The 20,415-nt window shown below is 36.9% G+C and overlaps 1 protein-coding gene across 14 annotated transcripts in view; it reads left to right on the top strand.

Annotated features, from left to right (window-relative positions):
* The window catches only part of cadpsb (Ca2+-dependent activator protein for secretion b), a 128,226-nt gene that overhangs the window by 63,535 nt on the left and 44,276 nt on the right, over positions 1 to 20,415 (top strand). For 10 of the 14 annotated variants that reach the window (XM_065279876.2, XM_065279875.2, XM_065279878.2 and 7 more), the window contains exons 7-12: positions 3,544 to 3,655; positions 6,536 to 6,675; positions 8,825 to 8,891; positions 9,417 to 9,525; positions 9,635 to 9,847; positions 15,444 to 15,455. In XM_065279876.2, the coding sequence (XP_065135948.1) occupies positions 3,544 to 3,655; positions 6,536 to 6,675; positions 8,825 to 8,891; positions 9,417 to 9,525; positions 9,635 to 9,847; positions 15,444 to 15,455 (653 nt within the window). The remainder of the gene's footprint in view (positions 1 to 3,543; positions 3,656 to 6,535; positions 6,676 to 8,824; positions 8,892 to 9,416; positions 9,526 to 9,634; positions 9,848 to 15,443; positions 15,456 to 20,415) is intronic. The other 4 variants (XM_065279877.2, XM_065279879.2, XM_065279871.2 and 1 more) reach the window with 1 other exon arrangement.

The raw sequence follows: 20,415 nt of genomic DNA, 5'->3' as shown, positions 1-20,415 counted from the left end.
GATGGCTGTGTCTCATATGACCTTGTTATTTGTACATGGGGCCCTATTTTAACGATCTGAAACGCAAGTACGAAGCGCAATGCGCAAGTGACTTTGTGGGCGGATCTTGGGCGCTGTTGCTATTTTCCCGGCGGGAGAAATAACTCTTGCGCCGGGCGCAAATCAATAAGAGGTTGGTCTGAAGTAGGTTCATTATTCATAGGTGTGGTTTGGGCGTAACGTCAAATAAACCAATCAGAACGTCATCCAACATTCCCTTTAAACGCAAGGGCGCAAGTTCCATGGCGGGTTGCTATTATTATGACGGACTTACCAGGCGCACGCCAGGAGCGGTTCACAGCCGAGGAGCCCGACGTTCTTGTAAGAGCAGTCAAATACATTATGGTCAAGCATGCGCCCTTAAAATAGCATAATGAACCATGCGCAACGCGCCACTGACTTTAGACTAGTTTTTTTTTGGTCAGTGGCGCAATTGTTTTTTGAAACTGCAAAAAAGCATGAGGTAAAGTTTGCGCCGCAACCACCCAGGGAGTGCAAGTTCATTCCCTAGTTTGCCGACGTGCGTCTGTGGAGGGAAAAACCCGCTGTGCGCCGGTGCAAAATATGAATGATACATGCGTCACTGACAAAGTCAATTGCGCTGGGTGCAAGATAGGGTCCATGGTGTGACTATACAAATCACAAAACATAAATAGGAAAATATTTGCGTTATTTTGTCACTTATTGGGAGCAGTATGCTAGCTGGAGCCATTCACTTCCAGTCTTTGTGCTAAGCTAAGCTAGTGGGGCTGCGTCAGACAGAGTTACAGCACACCCGGAGATGAGAAAGGTATGAATGGACATATCTAACTCTGGGGGATACGGTGAATAAGCTAAATTCCCAAAATGTGAGCATGTTCCTTTAATATAAACTTACTAATTAATTTTTAACTTAGTTTATTTTAATACTTTATCTTAAAATCATGAGAGCTTTGAAAGAGCAAGGTCCAAGGAATATAGTTTTCCACTGTGCCTGACAAATACTGTACACACAGTTCAGCCAAACCTGGCCATGTGCAACCTTCTGACACTTGCCGCTAGCACCGTTAGTATGCTAACCGATTTATCTCCATGGAAACCATACATATATTTGTCGAACAATGTTGCACTTTTGCTGCAAGCTTAAATCTTCACATGCAAATGGCCACATTTTACTCACAAGTTTGAGGCAAACAGTTTTGCAAGGCACTTGCTAATGGTCTCAATCTATTCTCAACCGCCCAGGCATCATGATATGTTTTTCGCCCCCTGGTGGTTATCACGCAGATTGTGCTCGCCCATCATTTGAATCTGAATTTGTCACTTCTCACTGCGATAAATCACACTTCCCACCACACATAGCAGATTTCCCTCTGACACCAGCTTTATCTCTTCCTTTCCTTTCCCTTCACTTTTTCTTCCTTCTTTCTAATCGGTCTCATTTGACTGCTGCCTCTGAAATGTGCAGCCTGTTTCCAGGGCAGCAGATCGAGTCACGTGTTTATGCTTTACTAGGCCAACTCTACCCCTCACTCTGTGTGTGTGCAGGGGAGAAAGTGTATCTTTTTTTAGGTGAACATTTCTATACCATTATATTATAATTCCTCTATTATGTATACATATCATTCATAATGTCACTTACATCATCTTTATGATGGATTTAGTCTACATGCACATAGAATATGGATTAGTTTGACCACACAGTAAGATGATGCAATACTAAGATAACAGTTACAAAGAAAGAGTAAAAAATAAATAGTAGAATGTGAATCCAAGTATGAATGCTAGTGAAGTTGCCAGGGCCAGCCAAAGGTTTTATGGGGCCCTAAGCAGAATTTTATACGGGGACCCCTCGGTGCCCCCAGTACAATTGAATGTTGCCAATGCTTGATTATTTAAGACATAGTCATTTGAGATTTGGCATAGTCTGAATATATCACAAAAAATATATAAGAGGAACTCATATCAGTCCCTCCAGAAAAACGTGATTATGTGATCGCATGATTCAATGCATAATAAGCCAAAGTCTGCATAGTTATGCGTGGGGCCGCATTATTTAAATACGCCGCACTTTCGCCACATAAATTGCAGATTTCTGCTTGCAAAATATGCGGGGCTTGCATGATTTCATAATCTCTGCATTTTCGTAGTAAAAAGTCAGATCTATCACATCGCAGAAAGTTAAAAAAAATTGCATTTACTTCACATTTGAGCAGCCATGTCCCCTGTTGTCTTGGGAATGTTAGGAAGTGATGTAATACGCGACGTGAACATCAATATAATGCTCCCGCAATTTCATCGCATAAAATTGCATAAATATCCGTATACTCCATCGCATTTTTAAAGAAAACGTGCCGCAAGATCAAGGATTTCTGCACGCAACATTCACCAAAAAAAATTGTTTTTTGGAAGGACTGTCATATGCAAAAGCCGCTAAACAACACGGCAAAAAATGAGATATGAACCGAATGCCCTCTGCATGTATTATACATTCATCAAATACTTTAATACTTATGTTTTAAATCCACTTATTCCCGACCTCAGGCCATTCAGAAATGCCATTTATTGACAGAATCGATTAGACACATTTAGAGGATTTTGCATCTGAGCTCTTAAAGGGGACATTTCACAAAACTTTATTAAGATGTCAAATAAATATTTGGTGTCCCCCTTTGTAGGTGTGTATTCATGTGCCATTTTTGGTGTCCTTTTAATTGTAAATGTGTTGATCTCTGCACTAAATGACAGTGTCGTGTTTGGATAGTGCAGATTAAGGGGCTGTATTATCCCCTTCTGACATCACAATGGGAGCCAAATTTCAATGACCTATTTTTTCACATGTTTCAGAGAACGGTTTACCAAAACTAAGTTACTAGGTTGATCCTTTTCACATTTTCTAGGTTGAAAGAAGCACTGGGGACCCAATTATAGCACTTAAACATGGAAAAAGTCAGATTTTCATGATAAGTCCTCTTTAATAATAAATATTATAGAAGAAAGTCAAGCTGTCATTTTATGTGCTTTTGGGGGCATCCTGGTGGCCACCGGGGGCTCTAAGAAGACACTTAGTTCGCTAAACGCCTTGGGCTGGCTCTTGTAGTTGCGAACTCTTGTCTTGTACCTGTAATAACCAAAGACAATCCATCTGCTGCACAAATTTTGTATAAAACTTCAAATGACACACTGTACTCGCCCGCCTGTCTCGTATGCGGTTGACATTCAGTATAGGAGTTTCCTGACCTTATCAAATAATTTGTTAGCAAAAGATTTCATCAGGCCCTTTGTGTAGTTGAGCAGGATTGCATAGACAGTTTTTTTGCCCGTAAAACGTAATCGAATGAAATCAAGGGTCGCGAGATGTCCCCTGTGCAGTCACACATTAATAAAGAATGACTGATTGTGATGTGGGTGTGTTTCTGTGTGAGATGGATGGATAAAAAGATGTGTTAGTGTTGCAAGAAGATGGCAAGCTAAGAGGGCAAGAGCCAGGAATCAAAGACATGAATAGTGTTTGTGTTTTCTCAGCTGGGGAACACAAGGAGACTTCACCACCACACACCCTCTGCCAGCAGTCAAAGTCAAGCTCTTCACTGAGAGCACAGGAGTGCTGGCCCTGGAGGACAAGGAGCTCGGCAGGGTAACTTAAAATACTTATTTTTTTTCTTGTCTTATACTTAACAGTGTGCAGATGGATGGATGGGTAAAAGGAATGAAAGAAGGAATAACGGAAGACAATAGGATTTTTTCACGTGTTTTTTCTGTTCATTGTGATCACTTAAAATGAAGGCTGTGACGATTAATCGTTCTGAATGAATAAATTTGAAAGAATTACGGTAAAATTCCGCCACATCTAAAAGCCAGAGGACGCTTTCGTGCAGAAACTCCATTTGTGCCACAGAAGAAGTACCATTACAAACGCTGTTCCAGGAAATGATTATAAGCAAATTTACAAAGACCCATACTGTAGTACACGCACAAGCTGTGCATGAAGTCTTGCGATTCAGAAACGATTTCAGTTATTTTTAATGGAAAAATGCGATGCATCGTCACAGCCCTACTTAAAATAGTAATAGCTTACCTCAGCTTAAAGGAATACTCCAGACAAATATTAAAATTCCCCGCATGATATACTCATCCTCAAGCAATCCGAGATACACATGTCCATCATCTTTCAAGCGAGGACATTTGGAGTTATTTTTAGTAAATTTCCTTACTCTTACTTAGCCTGGTCCAACCAGACTCTCGTACATTCATTTCATTTGTACAGAGAGTCTGGCCACGCTTCATTGCAAAGCGTTACTTCCGTTAAAGAGGGTCCATTGTTGAAGTTTAAAACTATTGGACCCTCCCAGAGTCACTCAGGATCTGCCAAAGCCAATCGCTAACGTGTGGTCGTGACGTATATAATGCACCGAAACCGTCCGGAAGTCAGAATAATCAGACAAACAAAACTTGGCACACCTGGTTCTTGCTCCGGCTTTAACTTCTGTATATTCGGCAGTTTTGCAACAACAGACCGAATAGCTTTTCTCACGTCTTTCTCCGCTGCCATTACTGAACTACAACTCAAACTGATGCACAACCTCAACGTCATTGTTCTTAGCCACCCCCATCTGTTCGCTGATTGGTCCTGCAGATTTTTGCAGGAGAAAACGAAACTCTACAGAGCAGTCCCAGACGTAGTACTGAAGCGAAATGAAAATTAAGCGGAAGCACGTAGGAGGGCGGAGCCAGGCTAACTCTTACTAGCTTTATAACAGGAATCAGGGAATTTACTAAGGGAACTTTAAACCCCAAAAAAGTGCATTCATCCTTTACAGAGTTAATCCACACAGTTAACAATGGTCTTCTGCGAGTAATTATTACGATTTTGTAAGAAAAATATCTAGATATCAAACTTTATAATACTGTAATTATTAGCTTCCACTAACGGCGCCATCTTGAACACACGCGATAGTTTTAGCATAGTGAGTGTTGGTTGCCATAGGTACGTTGCGTAGTGACTCTTGTGAATCTCGTGAGTCCAAGATGGAATTGTTACCAGAAGCTAGTTATTATAGTTTATTAAGTTTGAAATAAGGATATTTTTCTTATAAAATCGCATCGATTACCTGGAGAAGACCTTTATTAACCCCTTGGAGCCCTGTGGATTACTACTGTGTAGGATGGATGCACTTTTTGGGATTTAAAGTCAGAAGTTGTTATCTAATCTCTGTTTTCTCCCATTATAAGCTTGGAAAGCAAGGACATTTACTAAAATAACTCCAAATGTGTTCGTCTGAAAGATGATGGACATATGTATCTCGGATTGCTTGAGGATGAGTACATCATGGGGTAATTTTGATTTTTGGCTGAAGTATCGCTTCACCAAGCTGCACAGTTTGAAGTATTGGTTATTTTCAAAACACAGATGGTGCAGGAGACTGAGCTACAGATTGAAGTTTGACGCTTCATGTTTTTTAGTTCAGTTTTTGTAATGATCCAAAATGATTGAGGTTATTATGGTGGAGTTTTCAAAATGAATGCACTTACCTTCGGCACTTGGCCTGCAATATTGCTTAAATATACTTGCACAAAAAAGGTTACATAAGCAAAGCCTGTTGCATCTGGGTTAAAGACTACAACATTAGTAGTTATCTGTACCGATTTCATCGGTATGACCAATTTCATCCATTCCCCCCCATGTCCTCTAATGCCGGATGTAGGGTTTAGACTTTATAAATGTGTCTTTGCGCAGGCCAAGGTAGGCAGGCATCGCTAAGCCTTTAACTCTGCTAAGAAATAGATTACGCCAACTCATCAGAGAGAGAGAGAGAGAGAGAGACAACCAGAATGAGCAGACAGCGGAGAATAAGAGAGAAACTCTCAGATAAGGTGCCAAAAGAAGAACAGCAGCTTCTAAGTGTCAGAACAGAGGCATGAGCCAAAATTAATGGAGTGTTGAGATTTTTTCCGAAAACGCTGACTGGTGAAATAACATGACATTATCGGCCAACACACACAGACTCGGGGATAGTTTCACACACTCGCATAACCTGTTTATCCTGTTATTGAATTTGGAGTGTGTGAAAATTAATTCGAGAAGTTATTAGGGCAGATGCATGCAACAGAATGACGTTAAATTTATGTATTTATGTATTTAATTATAATTTATATTCAAACGTATAAATTTAATCACGTTTTTGAATTATAATGACTATATTTTAAACACTACGGAGAGAAAAATATTTTAGATGGCTGCCCTGTGGCTGATCTGTGGCCTCTGCCTTATCTACAAGGTTACCACCCACTTACCTGCTGTAAGGCCTGAGTGAATATTACATCTACTTATTAATATTCATGAGTCAAACTAATAAGAAATGCATTCCCCCAATGTGTTTTCAGATTGTTACACACCTTAATTCAGAGTACAACATATGCCTATTACTGTTCCCTTGAAAGTTGTTTGGACTCCCATTCGATGCTTGCATTCGATAAGTCTGGTCCGGTCTAATGTTTTCTCGTGTTCAATGATTAGGTTGTCCTTCACCCAACTCCAAACAGCCCAAAACAGGCAGAGCTACATAAGATGACCGTGACCAAGGCTTGCCCTGATCAAGATCTGAAGATCAAACTCGCTGTCCGCATGGATAAGCCGCAGAACATGAAGGCTTGTGGGTAAGAGATTCAGTTTTATTGAGTATTTGCTCAAGGTAAAGAAGACGTCGTTGAGGCTTTTGGACCTTTTACTCCTCCAGTGGCATTAGAAAATGATTTAAAGGTCAGGAAATACTTTAACCAACCAAAATATGTCTTTGCCTCCATCTTACTTTAAATAAACCACTTTAATTCACTATTTCCATGACATAATATTTTCTTTTTGGGATTTACGTGTAATAGCACTTGTGACATTTTTAAAGATCACTTTATTTAGTGTACCGTATTTCCCAGACTTTTTTTCATAGTTTGGCTGGTCCTGCTACTTATAGCGCTTTTCCATTGCATAGTACCCCACTGTTTGGTTTGGGTCATCTTACATTTGGGAGCTTTACCAATGGGTTTAGTTCGTAGTACCCGATACTTTTTTTTAGTACCACCTCGGTCTGACTTGACCAAAATGTGACGCGAAAACACTGTAGATCACTGATTGGTCTGGGAGAATCGTCACTACCAGCGTCATCGCTATAATGTAAAAGATTAGCTTTACCTTCATGCTAGCTTGCGCTGTCTCAAGTAAACCTGTTGTCATCTATGCTTTGCTGTAAGTTCCCAAACTCCATTTTAGCGATGAAAACCATCCACAGGTCGTGAATCAGGAACACAATTACAGTTTTTTTCCAGACTTGCATTCTTGATGCGCACGTCCGCATATATGCTTAAAGGTGCAAAAGAGGATGTTTGTTTTATACATTTTTGCAATATTACTTGAAACTGTCTTTACTAAATGATAAAAGACTATTTATTAGCTGCACTAAAAGTAATAATATTAATACATCTGTGCACAAGATAGGGCCTTAAAAACATCAGCCAATTGCTCATGCGATCATCGCATAAGCGATTGGCCCTCTGGCTTGTCAATCACTGCCATTACGATCCTTGTGAGAGACATGCGGGCTCCAGTAACTAAACACAGGCGACACATGCGCATAGCGCATGAAACTCTGTCTTAAGTTTCATTTTGTTTTCATTGTCGATCCTGCTTTCCTCCTCGAATTTGCACCACGGTAGAGAAGAAACTCGAAGGAGGACGCAAAAGAAAGACTTCCGCTGGGAATAGGAGAAAATTGTCAGAAGAACGTAATGTAAACAGAGTCATTATTGGAGAAATATTTCAATGCTGAAGGGAGCAATGAAGGAACAGAGAGGTGTCAAGACAGACACGCAGTTCGCAAAATTCTTCCCGACAGGTAACAGTGATTATTCCTTCTTTGGGGAATAATTATTGTTGCACTGTTATTCACGTATATTGACGTTGTTCTTGTACTGTAGTTGTAAGGCAGTGACCAGTCTGCTACATGCTAGTTGAAATGGGAGTAGCGTCGACTGATCTAACGTTTTAACGTCTTATTTGTTTATTATCATCATTTCACATAATGAATCCACTGACGCGAGTCACACGACACAGCATATGCCGGTAGTAAACAAACACTTGTGTTCAAATATTCATGCACGAGTTTTGGAAGGCGTTCCCTAGAAATGAGCTGTGAAGGAGGAAGGCTGTTCTTACGCATGCGCTCATTTAAAAAAACTCAGTAACCGTTTTTGGATTGTCAGTCGGCGAAAAACATCCTCTTTTGCACCTTTAAATACAGATTTAATTGAGGCTTTGCGAAGCGCGTCGACTGACGCCACGGGTGTTTGTACAGAAACTGTCATGTGAGAGAGACGTAGTGATAAACGCGATGCACAAACATCTATTTGTGGTGGTCAATTTTAATTTTGTAGCGGACTGAGAAATAAATGAATGTAGGAAAATGTACAACGACGCTATCACATGTATGATGTCACAGCAGTAGGCAGCGCAAACTTGATGGAAAAGTTAACCAAGCCAAAGTGAGGTGAAATGACCCGACCTGACCCAAACCAAACCGTGGGGTATGGAAAAGGGCCATTATAGTCAGGTGTGACTTGTGAGTCAGTATAAATTTTGACACATATGAACCAAGAGACAACATTACCGTCTACAACCGCGAGAGTCCGCCATATGCGGAAAATACAGTATTTGTGGATACCAGATCTGCTGTTTCATTATTGTAGTTGTTCCATGATTTTGTTGTTTTAAACAAATTAAATACCGTATTGACTTCATCTGTGGTTATCCCTTTAGGTATTTATGGGCTGTTGGCAAAAATGTTTGGAAACGCTGGAAGAAACGCTTCTTTGTTCTGGTACAGGTATGTCAACATGGCGTAACTTACAGTGCATAGGAATACATTTTTCCCTGAAAATCGAACTTGTGACCTTGGTTAGGGCTGGACGGCAGCACAGTATATTTCATTGCAGGGTAATAAAATGTCAATTGCAATAGATTTTTCTATTTTATGTATACTGCTGTATGTAAATAAGTGGGCGTGCCTAACCCGCATGCAGTGGTAGTACAAGCAATTTATTTTATTACCTCAAAGTAAAGCAGTGTATGTCTGTAAAGACATGGCACCAGTGACTTGTAAAATAGTACCGTAAAATAGACTATTAGTCTGTTGACAGTTGACCTGGAGAAACTTGTTTTTTTAAATGCACTTAAAAATAAAATGTGCTCACTTGTACGACTATAATAAAATCCTTGAAAGTCTGGAATTACTTTTCAGTGGCTGCCAATGGAGAAACAAGTATTTCATGATGTAGTTATCAGGATTTTTTGTGGGTTGCACATGGGATATTAAATATTTAAATACTCTTTGTGCATTTTTTTGCAATAGGTAAGTCAGTACACCTTTGCCATGTGCAGCTATCGGGAGAAGAAGTCTGAACCACAGGAGCTGCTGCAGCTGGATGGCTATACTGTGGACTACACTGACCCACAGCCAGGTAAAACATTCACATGCCACATATATCATTGCATAATTTTTAGAGGAGGTATTGATGGTTGATGTTAAACAAACCCACCTCCATTAAAATAAACGTTATTATTTTTTAGGTCTAGATGGAGGCCGGGCATTCTTCAACGCAGTGAAGGAGGGCGATACTGTGATCTTTGCCAGCGATGATGAGCAAGATCGCATCTTATGGGTACAGGCCATGTATCGAGCAACTGGCCAATCACACAAACCCGTCCCGCCCACCCAAGTCCAGAAACTGAATTCTAAGGGCGGAGCTTCAGCACAGATGGACGCCCCCATCTCTCAGTTCTGTAAGTAAACATCAGTAAAACGTTACATTACAGTGTCATTCAAGATGTTACAGTAAAATCTGAATAAGCTGATAGGATTTCTCCTCTAACCTCTTTAAATAGCGGTTGTACCGTTTTTGTTTTTACAAAAAAAGTTTTTACAGAAGACGAAGGGGCAAGTAAATGAACTACCAAACAAGGCCAACCTCATCTTCGTCTTTTAAAACCAATTGACACATCCATTAACTTTAGTTGTTATTGATCATAAAAAAATTATTTCGGGTTGTTGTCATCCTAAAAATCGACCTTCTATTAGTGACGCCACCTAATCAATTGAAAACAAATTGTTTGCTGCATAGTAACTTATAATGTCAGCTTGCATTCAGAATACTACACAAGTAGAAGGAAAAGGTAAGAGTGAGTGTGTAGAGTGAAGCAGTGTGTTTATTTCGATGTCGTTGTTGTGTATCTTTTAGTGTTTGAAAGAAAGTATTTGTACGAACATAGGTCCTAGAAAACGGCATGTTTATTTGTTATGGGCATACACACCAGAAGCGAATTTAACTATTTGCGTGAGTAGATTACATACAACGTCAATGCAAAGACGTTATTTTAACTCTCACTGTGCGATGTGAATGACGTGATCATGCCGCGAAAACGTGCGTCTTCCGTGCAGGTTGAACATATTGGTAACACTTGAAGGGGTGTTCATAAAACTGACATGACGCCTTTATAATAATGATATGTTTCATGAACGTGAAAGGGGATTTTATGCACATTTATGACAACTGTCATTTGCTCAATTATGTCATTTTAATGCAAAGATGACATTGCTTGAAATGTCTTAGTTATGACAACTTGACATAAACCAGTGCATCATAACTTGTCATAAATTTGTCCTAAACATGACATAGCAGAATAACTACCAAACTTAAGAAACTACCTAGCTTTATGGGTTAACATTACATGAAACTGTCATTTAATACTATGTCAAATAATTTAAAATACCTTAACAAAATGTAACAGACATGTCAAAAGATTATACTTAACTTTATGAATGTCTCTTAATATATATAAAAAAACTAACAGAAATTTTTCTTCCTCACACACATGGTTAGAAGAAAAACATAGAAGAAAAAAACAAAACATTTCATTATTTTAAAGGGATAGTTCGGCCAAAAATGATATTAAACCCATGATTTACTCACCCCCAAGCTATCCGAGTTGCATATGTCGATCGTTTTTCAGACAAACACTTTATAAACGAATATAAACTTTATAAACGAAAATAACTACCTTCCGGTAGCGCCGCCATCTTAGACTCCTCTGTATTCAGGAGGGAGTATTAGCGTAGTTTACGCACTTTCCTTAGTGACGTATGACAAATTCGGAGGGCGGGGGCACAGAGCAGCAGCAGAGAAGCCTCCGTAGGCTGCGTAAGCTCTCATCCTGAATGCGGACGCGACTAAGATGGCTGCGCTCCCGGAAGGTAGTTATTTTAGTTTATAAAGTTTTAAATATGGATATTTCTACAACAACACCGCGCGGATTACCCTCAGAAGACCTTTGTTTATCATCCTGGAGCCGTTTGGATTTATTTTGTGAAGGATGGACACACTTTTTTGGACTTGAAGGTTGTGGACCCCGTAACATTACATTTAATCAACTGAAAGATCTAAAACATTTTCTAAAATATTCGAAAATGTGTTTGTCTGAAAAACGATGGACATATGCAAATCGGACAGCTTGGGGGTGAGTAAATCATGGGTTTAATATCATTTTTGGCCAAACTATCCCTTTAATGTAATTAACTGTTTTTCCAGCAATATGACCCAACCCTGCATGCTTAACCCATTATTGTACTGTTTTCATTTAGTTTTAGGCAAATCGGTCTCCAAATGCAATAAAATATTTTTATTTTATTTTAATTACTATTATAATTATAATTATTGAATGATTGATTTTATTTCTTAAACCTCTGGAGGAAACTTAAAAAAATTATGGACTGAAGAATATTCATGATGTTGTTATAAAACTATTTGTATTAACACTTAATGGCATTTTAATGACAAATTATATTTGTACCACTGTAGTTGAGGTCAAGAAAAATATTCATGACGCTGATATAAAACAATTTGACAGAGTATTAACACTTAATGACAATTTAATGACAATTTTAATTTGTATCACTGGTAAAAAATGTCAATTATGTTGTCTTGTAATGTCATGACAAGATATGATGTATTGGTTAATGTCAAGTTGTCATAACAAAATCATCTCAAACAATTTTTACATAAAAAAGGACATCATTGAACAAATGACACTTAATGACAGTTGTCAAAAACATGCATAAAATCTCCTTCATGTTCATGGCACGTGTCATATACACCCCTTCAAGTAAAGTGTTACCAAAATGTTCACTCAAGTGGAAAATTTGCATGACACCAAGTAAAATCCCCCGAGTAATCTAGAGCAAGGAATGTGATGTTTCGCGTTTGGTGTGTACGCAGCATTAGAAAATAATTTATATAAAATATCACAAAATGTTAAAATCTCACTGTTTTACTGAAATTGCAATTTTAGTTGTCATGTATTGTCCTATAGTGTTGACCTGTAGGGCAACCCCCAAAATAAGATATCTAGGCCGCTATGACTGTAACTGCAGGTCTAAATCAAACAATGGTTTCTCCCGTACGCATTCAATCTTAATGAACCTTAAACTTGCATGTAACTTTTTTATTTGTTTACGTCATGAATTACGCCCCATGTTTTTAAAAATAAAGCTCAACAGTTCTCACCAGCATTTGAGTCTGATAAAAAAATCCAAAAATTAAACTATTACTTCACATTAACCTCAAGTCACTTTGTATTATCTAAATAATAATAGATCCTGCTATTCAGAACCTTGTCTTTTGGTGTGCCTCTAATTTCACATCTGTCCATAGCAATGTTTTAAATAATAAAATGTCTTCGAAGGAAATTGATATACTTTCAAAATAAATTCAACCAATGGAAGCACATATACAAAATCTAAGGATAGAGGTTCTGTGTTGTTTTTTCATTGATTTATTTGTCCTGTTTGTGAATGTTTGTTGTGGTCAGATGATTGCCTCACAAGTTCAGATGCCATTCAATTTTTTCTCACTGTAACACAGACCCTCTTTTGTCTGAAACATTATAACACTGTGTAAATGTTTCACCCTCCACCTTAAAACACCCTTAAGTGGACTTGAATGGCACAGACTAGTGGAAAATACAACATACTACACACAGACTTTAGACTTCCCAAAATTGCTGCAGAAGGTTTTTGCAGATTCTACAATACTATGAAGGTTCTGAATTTTTTTTAAAAAATACATTAGGAAATATTTTTCTGATTGAATACAGAGTGCATAATAATTTAAATTAAAAATGGGATGGAATGCCTGAACACTTTGTCTTTAATATTTTTGCAGACAGTGAAATTTAAGGCTGACAGCCTGAATTGTTGAATAACGATTGCTTTATATTTTTGACTTAAATGGTAACTGGATTTTTTGTACAGAATGCAGTACCTTCATAGAATGAATTTAGAGGCTGATACTGGCATGAAATACACATTTGAGCACACAGCATTGAAATCTTTATTTGTAAAGGTAAGTGTGTTGCCAGTACAGTGTTAGTTAATGTATCAGTGATGGAGTTAAGTCTGCTTTAGAGTTTTATTAGTGTTTGGCAATCCAGTGCACCTGTGTGAAGCTCAGAATCCTGTCAAAATCATCTGCAGCAGACATATTTGATTTTCTTTTTTTGCTTATTTCTTCTTTTGCCTTTCTTTTCTTCATTTTTATTTCCTTTATTTGTTTCTTTTGTTTAAATTTTTTCTTTCATTTAATTTTTTTCTTTTTGTATTCTTGTCATCTTTTCCTTTTTATTTTCTATTTTCTTTCTTTCTTTTGGATCTTTCCTCTTGTATTTTCTTCTACTTTAACTCTCTTTTCTTTCTTTTTCTTTTGTTAGCCCTCTTTTCTTTTTTCTTTCGTATCTTTTCTTTTTGTCTTTTCTTTGTTTTCTTTTGTTAACCCTCCTATCTTTCTTTCCTCCTTTCTTTCTCTTTTTTCTTTTGAATCTTTTCTTTCTTTTTCTTTGGTATCTTTCTTATTCTTCTTGCCTCATTTCTTTTTTCCTCCTTTCTTTCTTTCTTTCTTTCTTTCTTTCTATCTTTCTTTCTTTCCTCCTTTCTTTTTTCTTTTTGTCTTTTCTTTGTTTTTCTTTTGTTAACCCTCCTGTTTTCTTTCCTTCTTTCTTTCTCTTTTGTCTTTTGAATCTTTTCTTTCTTCTTTCCTTTCTTTTTCTTTTGTTAACCCTCCTTTCTTTCTTTTCTCCTTTCTTTCTCTTTTTTCTTTTTACCTTTTCTTTCTTTTTCTTTGGTATCTTTCTTATTCTTCTTGCCTCGTTTCTTTTTTCCTCCTTTTGTTTTTCTCTTTCTTTCATTCTTTCTTTCTTTCTTTCCTCCTTTCTTTTTTCTCTTTCTTTCTTTTTGTGTCTTTCCTTTTGTCTTTTCTTTCTTTTTCTTTTGTTAACCCTCCTTTCTTTCTTTCTTTTTCTCCCATCTATCGTTCTCTTCTTTTTTGCTTTATTTCTTTTTTGTATCTTCTTTTTTGTCTTTTCTTTCTTTTTTTGTTAACCCTTTTATCTTTCCCTCTTTCTTTTTCTTTTGTTAGCCCTCCTTTCTTTCTTTTTTGGATCTTTTTTGTTGTCTTTTCTTTCTTTTTCTTTTGTTAACCCTTTTTTCTTTCCTGCTTTCTTTCTCTTTTTTCTTTTGTATCTTTCCTTTTTGTCTTTTGTTTCTTTTTCTTTGGTTAAGCCGATTTTCTTTCTTTCCTCATTTCTTTTTCTTTCTTTTTCGATCTTTCATTTTGTATCTTTCCTTTTGGCTTTTCTTTCTTTTTCTTTTGTTAACCCTCTTTTCTTTTTTCTTTCTTTCTTTCTTCCATTTTCTCTTTCTTCTTTTTTTCTTTCTTTTGTATCTTTCTTATTTGACTTTTTTCTTTTTCTTTTGTTAATCCTCTTTTCGTTAATTCTTCCTTTCTTTCTCTTTCTTTCTTTTTGTACCTTCCCATTTGTCTTTTCTTTCTTTTTCTTTTGTTTACCCTCTTTTCTTTCTTTCTTTCTTTCATTCTTTCTTTCCTTTTTTGTTTTTTCTTTCTCCCTTTCTTCTTTTTTCTTTCTTTTGTATCTTTCTTTTTACTTTTCTTTCTTTTTGTTTTATAAACCCTCTTTTCTTTCTTAATTTCTTCCTCTTTCTTTCTTTCTTTCTTTCTTTCTTTCTTTCCTTTTCCATCTTTTTGTCCTTTGTTTTCCTCCCATTTTCCCTTCTTTCTTCACTCTCCTTTCTTTGGTTCTTTTGCCTTTCTCACACTCCTCTAATCTGACCAGCCACCAGTTCAGGCTACACTATTCATTTCAGTACAGGTGGTTGTATTTTACGTTTTTCTTCGTTCATGCTTTGCTTGTACCCTTCTTAAGTCCAGCAGCTGTAGTGGAGTCAGGGTTTTCGTGTCTGCTTTTTTCTTCAACCTTGTTGCTAGTCTTTATGTTATTCTGGTTTGTCCCTTCTTACCCTGCTGTCTTCTAGCTGGACTCAAGGGTAAGTGCTAACCTGTTAGCTAGCACCAGTCAGATAATTCTAAAACCATTATCTGACCAATGCAACGTGTTCTCTTTATCCTTTTTTCTAGTTCTTTTTCTGCTCCTTTCAAATCTCACTTCTCATGCCTTAGACATATAAGTAGACGATTTAACTTTTTTGTTGACCTATTTTGATGATAGTTAAAACTACAATCCTTCATTATTCTTGCCAGATTAGGTTGCATGTAAATTAGTGAGTTTGTATTTATTTATTGTTTAGGTTAGTTAATATGATTTTTGTGCATAATTGCCTTCTCTACATAAACACCACTGGCATCAGAAGACCCCTCAGAGTAATGGAGTTGTGTTGATGGTTACACTAAAGCAAATCTACTACATTTTGTTATTCAGCAATAACATATCAAAGAAAAGATTCATTTATTGGAGATAAATCCAAGCCAAATTTTCAATGCAAATTCAGTTTGATCAAGACCCTATGGAATCAAAATTACATTTTTGTGGTATTCAGTTTTGTTTTATATTTCCTCTAGATGAAAGTGTTTTAAACAAGCTTGAATTTACAATTTACAGTCCTTCTTATTTAGGAGAATAGACCAAAATATTGATGGCTCACGTTACAAAAAACCTGACAGAGGTCCCTTCCTCTAAAACCTCTTGCAAGAAGGTGTGAGCATTTCAATATGTTTGTACTGTAAACTGTTTGAATAGGAAATAAATCAACAAAGGCAAAAAAAATCATTTTTTTTCAATAATTTCATGGGGTCTTTCATTAAAATTATAAAGCAGAGCTGACACATTACAGATTCTTGACAGAATGGACTTTACTCTTGAGGGTTCATTTGCCTTGAAACTAATTTCTTTCTTTTTGTACTTGCTTAAAAGAGTTGGCAAATATGTAAGTGGAGTATTCTGAATGCCAATGTGAAGGGGCAGGTGCTGCCGTCCCTCCTCACCATGAAATACTCCTGATTGTTTAGTCCAAAAGCTAGGGCCTTTTTAAACTCGCCCCTAAACCCAATGTAGAACTTAGCAAAGGTCAAGTCCATTTTTGCACCTGTTTGTTTTGATTGCCCTTACTGCTTGAGTAGGTGAGCATTTTGATGTCATGTTATCCATTCAAGTGCTGATGGAAAGACAAGTTCATTTTCTTCCTTTTTCTTACTCTCCATTTTTCCAGAGAATGAATTAATCACTTTTGAGCCTCTGTTAACTTCATGCTAAAGCCGTGTATCTGCACCGGACCAGTAATGCTAGCCTGTTAGCATGCCACTGAAGTGGCTTGCTTGTCAGTGTGTTCGGCAGCCTTTATGATCACACTGAACAATATCTCCAGTATTGTCAACTTGCAAATGAGAAACATACGGAATGATTATGGACAGACATTTTTTTCCTGTTCTTTTTTCTTGCATGACATTTGCAAAGCACAGCGAAAATGTCTCGCCCTGCATGTTATAGACCTCCATAACAATGAATAATAACCCTTTCCGTTAAACAAATCATTTTCTTACCATTTCCGCCATATTCCTACACTGTCAGAAATAAAGGTACAAAAGCTGTCATTGAGACTGTACACTAATATGTACAGATAAGTACATTTGATCGACCAACATGTGTACTAATTTGCACCCTGTACTGCTTTTTGAAGGGGTACCGCCACAGTGACCGCTTTTGTACCTTTATTTCTGAGAATGTGTATGAATGGTTTGTTCATAAGCCCATTTAAAACTGTGTGGTGCTTCACTGTGGAATTACATTGTTGTATAATTATGAAATGTAAAATATGCAAATGAATACGACACCCTGTAATTAGGGCACCATTTTTGGCCACCAGTATAATTTTCGTATTCCTTCTTTCAATTTCATACTTCCTATAACTCATACCGTCTGTTATGTTATCTATTAAACTTATACGTGTTTAGTTCTATTCCATACTGAAATGCTTTTACCTACAGAGCTTTTGCCATCTACATAATGTTTATATTTTATCCGTTCATTAAGTTTGTCGTTTAATTATCCTCTATCTACAGTATGTTATTTTTCACATAAGTTTTAATTCTTGTCCTTTTCATGCCTCTATTCTTTCTTTTTTGTCTTATGTTTTCATTTTAGTCTATAGCAAAACTATATCAAAGCTTTACATAACCCCGTTCACGTTTCTCTTATTAACCAGGTCCAAACAATATGTTTTTGTATTTACACTGCAAAAAATATTTTTATAGTATTTTTGTCTTGCTTTCAAGAAAAATATCTAAAATTTCTTAAATTAAGATGCTTTTTCTTGATGAGCAAAACGACCCAAGGCCAAAGTTTTTAGGCCAAAAATATCAAATTTAAGTGATTTTGTGCATAAAACAAGCAAAAAAAAATCTACCAATGGGGTAAGCAAAAAATCTTGAACATTTTTCTTAAACACTTAATTCAAGAAAAATTTGCTTACCCCATTGTCAGATTTTTTTGCTTGTTTTATGCACAAAATCACTTAATTTGATATTTTTGGTCTAAAAACTAGACTTAATTTCTTAGGTTGTTTTGCTCAATAAGAAAAAGCATCTTAATTTAAGAATTTGTAGATATTTTTTCTTGAAAACCATTTTTTTGCAGTGTACATAAACACTTTATTCAGCCCTGTGTATTCACAAAAAGGTGTGAGATTTTTGTTATTATTTAGAAACACATACCCCTCTCATGCTATTACATGATGCACATTTTCTCCACATTCTTCCAAAATTCGAGCGCACCATCACCAAACTTAGATTCTATCATTCTTTCACTAATTCAGTAATTCTTATTTTTAGGAATAAGTGCAGGTTTTTATTATTTCCTATAGCATTTTTTGTTCTGTCAATTTCAGATTTTTAGGTTTTACTTAAATTGTTATGCAGATAATATCATTAATATTATAATTGATATAAAATTGGAAAAAGGCAAAATAGAAGAATTTTCACTAGTGCTCTCAGATGCCACCATATACTGTATTTGCATATGTTTTAGGTATTTAGGCATTTTAACACAAACCCCATCTCATTGACAGGGGCGGATCTACCGGGGTGGCACGGGGTGGCAGTTGCCACCCTAAATAAAACCATTGCCACCCCATATGCCACCCCAGCGCGGGTATCCTAATATATACAATTTATACCCGAGTAGGCTCTTTTAACCAGAAAGGCAATGTAGTTTTTCTCTGCGTGTGTTTGGGGGTGGGAGACACATATCTGACGATGATTGGTGTGTGTGTCTTAGACGGGGTGGGACAACCACGTAGCTGATGGTGATTGGCTTAATTTCCATCGTTAGCCAACCAGAGGCAGCAGAGTTCATACACAAGCATGCAGTCAGTCCGAGCAGAAAGTCTTTTACAGTGTAAAAAAAGTCCGCGCAGATTTGCCAATTTAGTGACTTGGTCGCTAGATTAAGAAACTTTTTAGACCCCTTTAGCGACTTTATTAAAAAAGCGACTAGGACCAATCTAGCGATCTTTTCTGGCGTGGTTGGAGACGTTTGGAAACTGCGGTGAAAGGATGCATCGCCCCATCCAAGGCACTCACATGCAGCCCGGTTCTCGCGCTGCAGTCCATCCCTTCCGAGTCGCACAAACCCGCAACAACAGAGCGATGGGAAGTACAACGAGCTCAAAACAAAGGTAGCGGACGCAAACACAAAGTATAAAAAGCACAAACGTTACTTTTCCATCGTTGAGGTTAAAGGCAAGAATGATTATGAACGTGCAACTTATGCCCATGAAGAAAGAGTCTCTTCACGTCTGTAGCGAGGAATTCTGATCTAATAAAGCACCTCACATCATCACATGCTGCCAAAACAAATTCTCTTTAGTGTCTTAAAGTGGTTAAGTTGAGCATCACATCGGCAAATCAGAGTACTAAATACGGTATATATTTATAGATAAATGTTGCATCAGGATAAAAATAAAAAAATTAAACTGATGTTAAATATTGCACGAGGTAGTTGCTTGGTAGTTAAAACAACTGAACTGCAGGTTTATGTAAGCAGTAAATATCTTTTAAGCAGTTCTTTCTAGCCCGTCATGTCTTGTTAGCTACTGCAGCAATCAAAATATTCCATACGTGCATATGAAATCACTCGTTATGATATAGTCTAATGTTTTTATTTGTCTTCGTTAAGGAGACAAAACTATTCAGTGTTGTGTATGTTTAGAAAGCTTGAAAGACAACTTAATGCGGCATTTTCCAGGATATTATGAAAAGAAAGGCTGATATCCATTCTTTTTACCAAAAATAATAGAAAAATCAAATACTATGGGAGTGGAAGGTACAAATAAAACAGAAAAATATGTTGTGGAAGGGAAAAGAATAGATGAAGTAATGAAGGAAAGAAACATATGGATGGCAAAGAGCTAAAAAGAAGTGAAAAGACAGAAATCCATCATGAAGTGAGTGAAAGGATTAAAGAAGAGGGTTATGAGAGAAAGAGATGTTTGCCTTTCAAATATGTTTGACATGTATATAAACTAGGCAATCCTATTTTATTTATATAACAGTCTTTATACCACTATGTTCAACCAGTCAGTGTTTTTTTAGATATTGATAAGCTGTATGTATTAACTTAGTATTAAGACAAAGGGTGCTACAGAGATGCTAAAGGTAGCTGCTTGGGTACTTACTTATAGGAACATTTGTTGTTGCGTTTATTAATGTTATAAAAATTTGAGGTCCAGTGTATACACCGAATATAGTATATACAGTATATAATTTTTCTTGAATCCACGACAACCATGCAAGGACGCTTACTTCATTGCCACCCCTTGTAGTTCTCATGCCACCCCCTTGCCACCCCATAAATAATTTTCTAGATCCGCCCCTGCTCATTGATATACAGTAGTATATTTAAGAAACCATTTTCTCTTTAAAATAATGGTTTTAAAAAGGTTCTTCATAGTTATGCTATAAAATAGCCATTTTTGTTCCGCAAACAACCTTTCG

This window comes from Paramisgurnus dabryanus, chromosome 7 (genome assembly GCF_030506205.2).
Source record: "Paramisgurnus dabryanus chromosome 7, PD_genome_1.1, whole genome shotgun sequence".
Lineage (NCBI taxonomy): Eukaryota > Metazoa > Chordata > Actinopteri > Cypriniformes > Cobitidae > Paramisgurnus > Paramisgurnus dabryanus.
The sequence above is the reverse complement of the archived record's forward strand: the minus strand, read 5'-3'. Positions and strand labels throughout refer to the sequence as shown.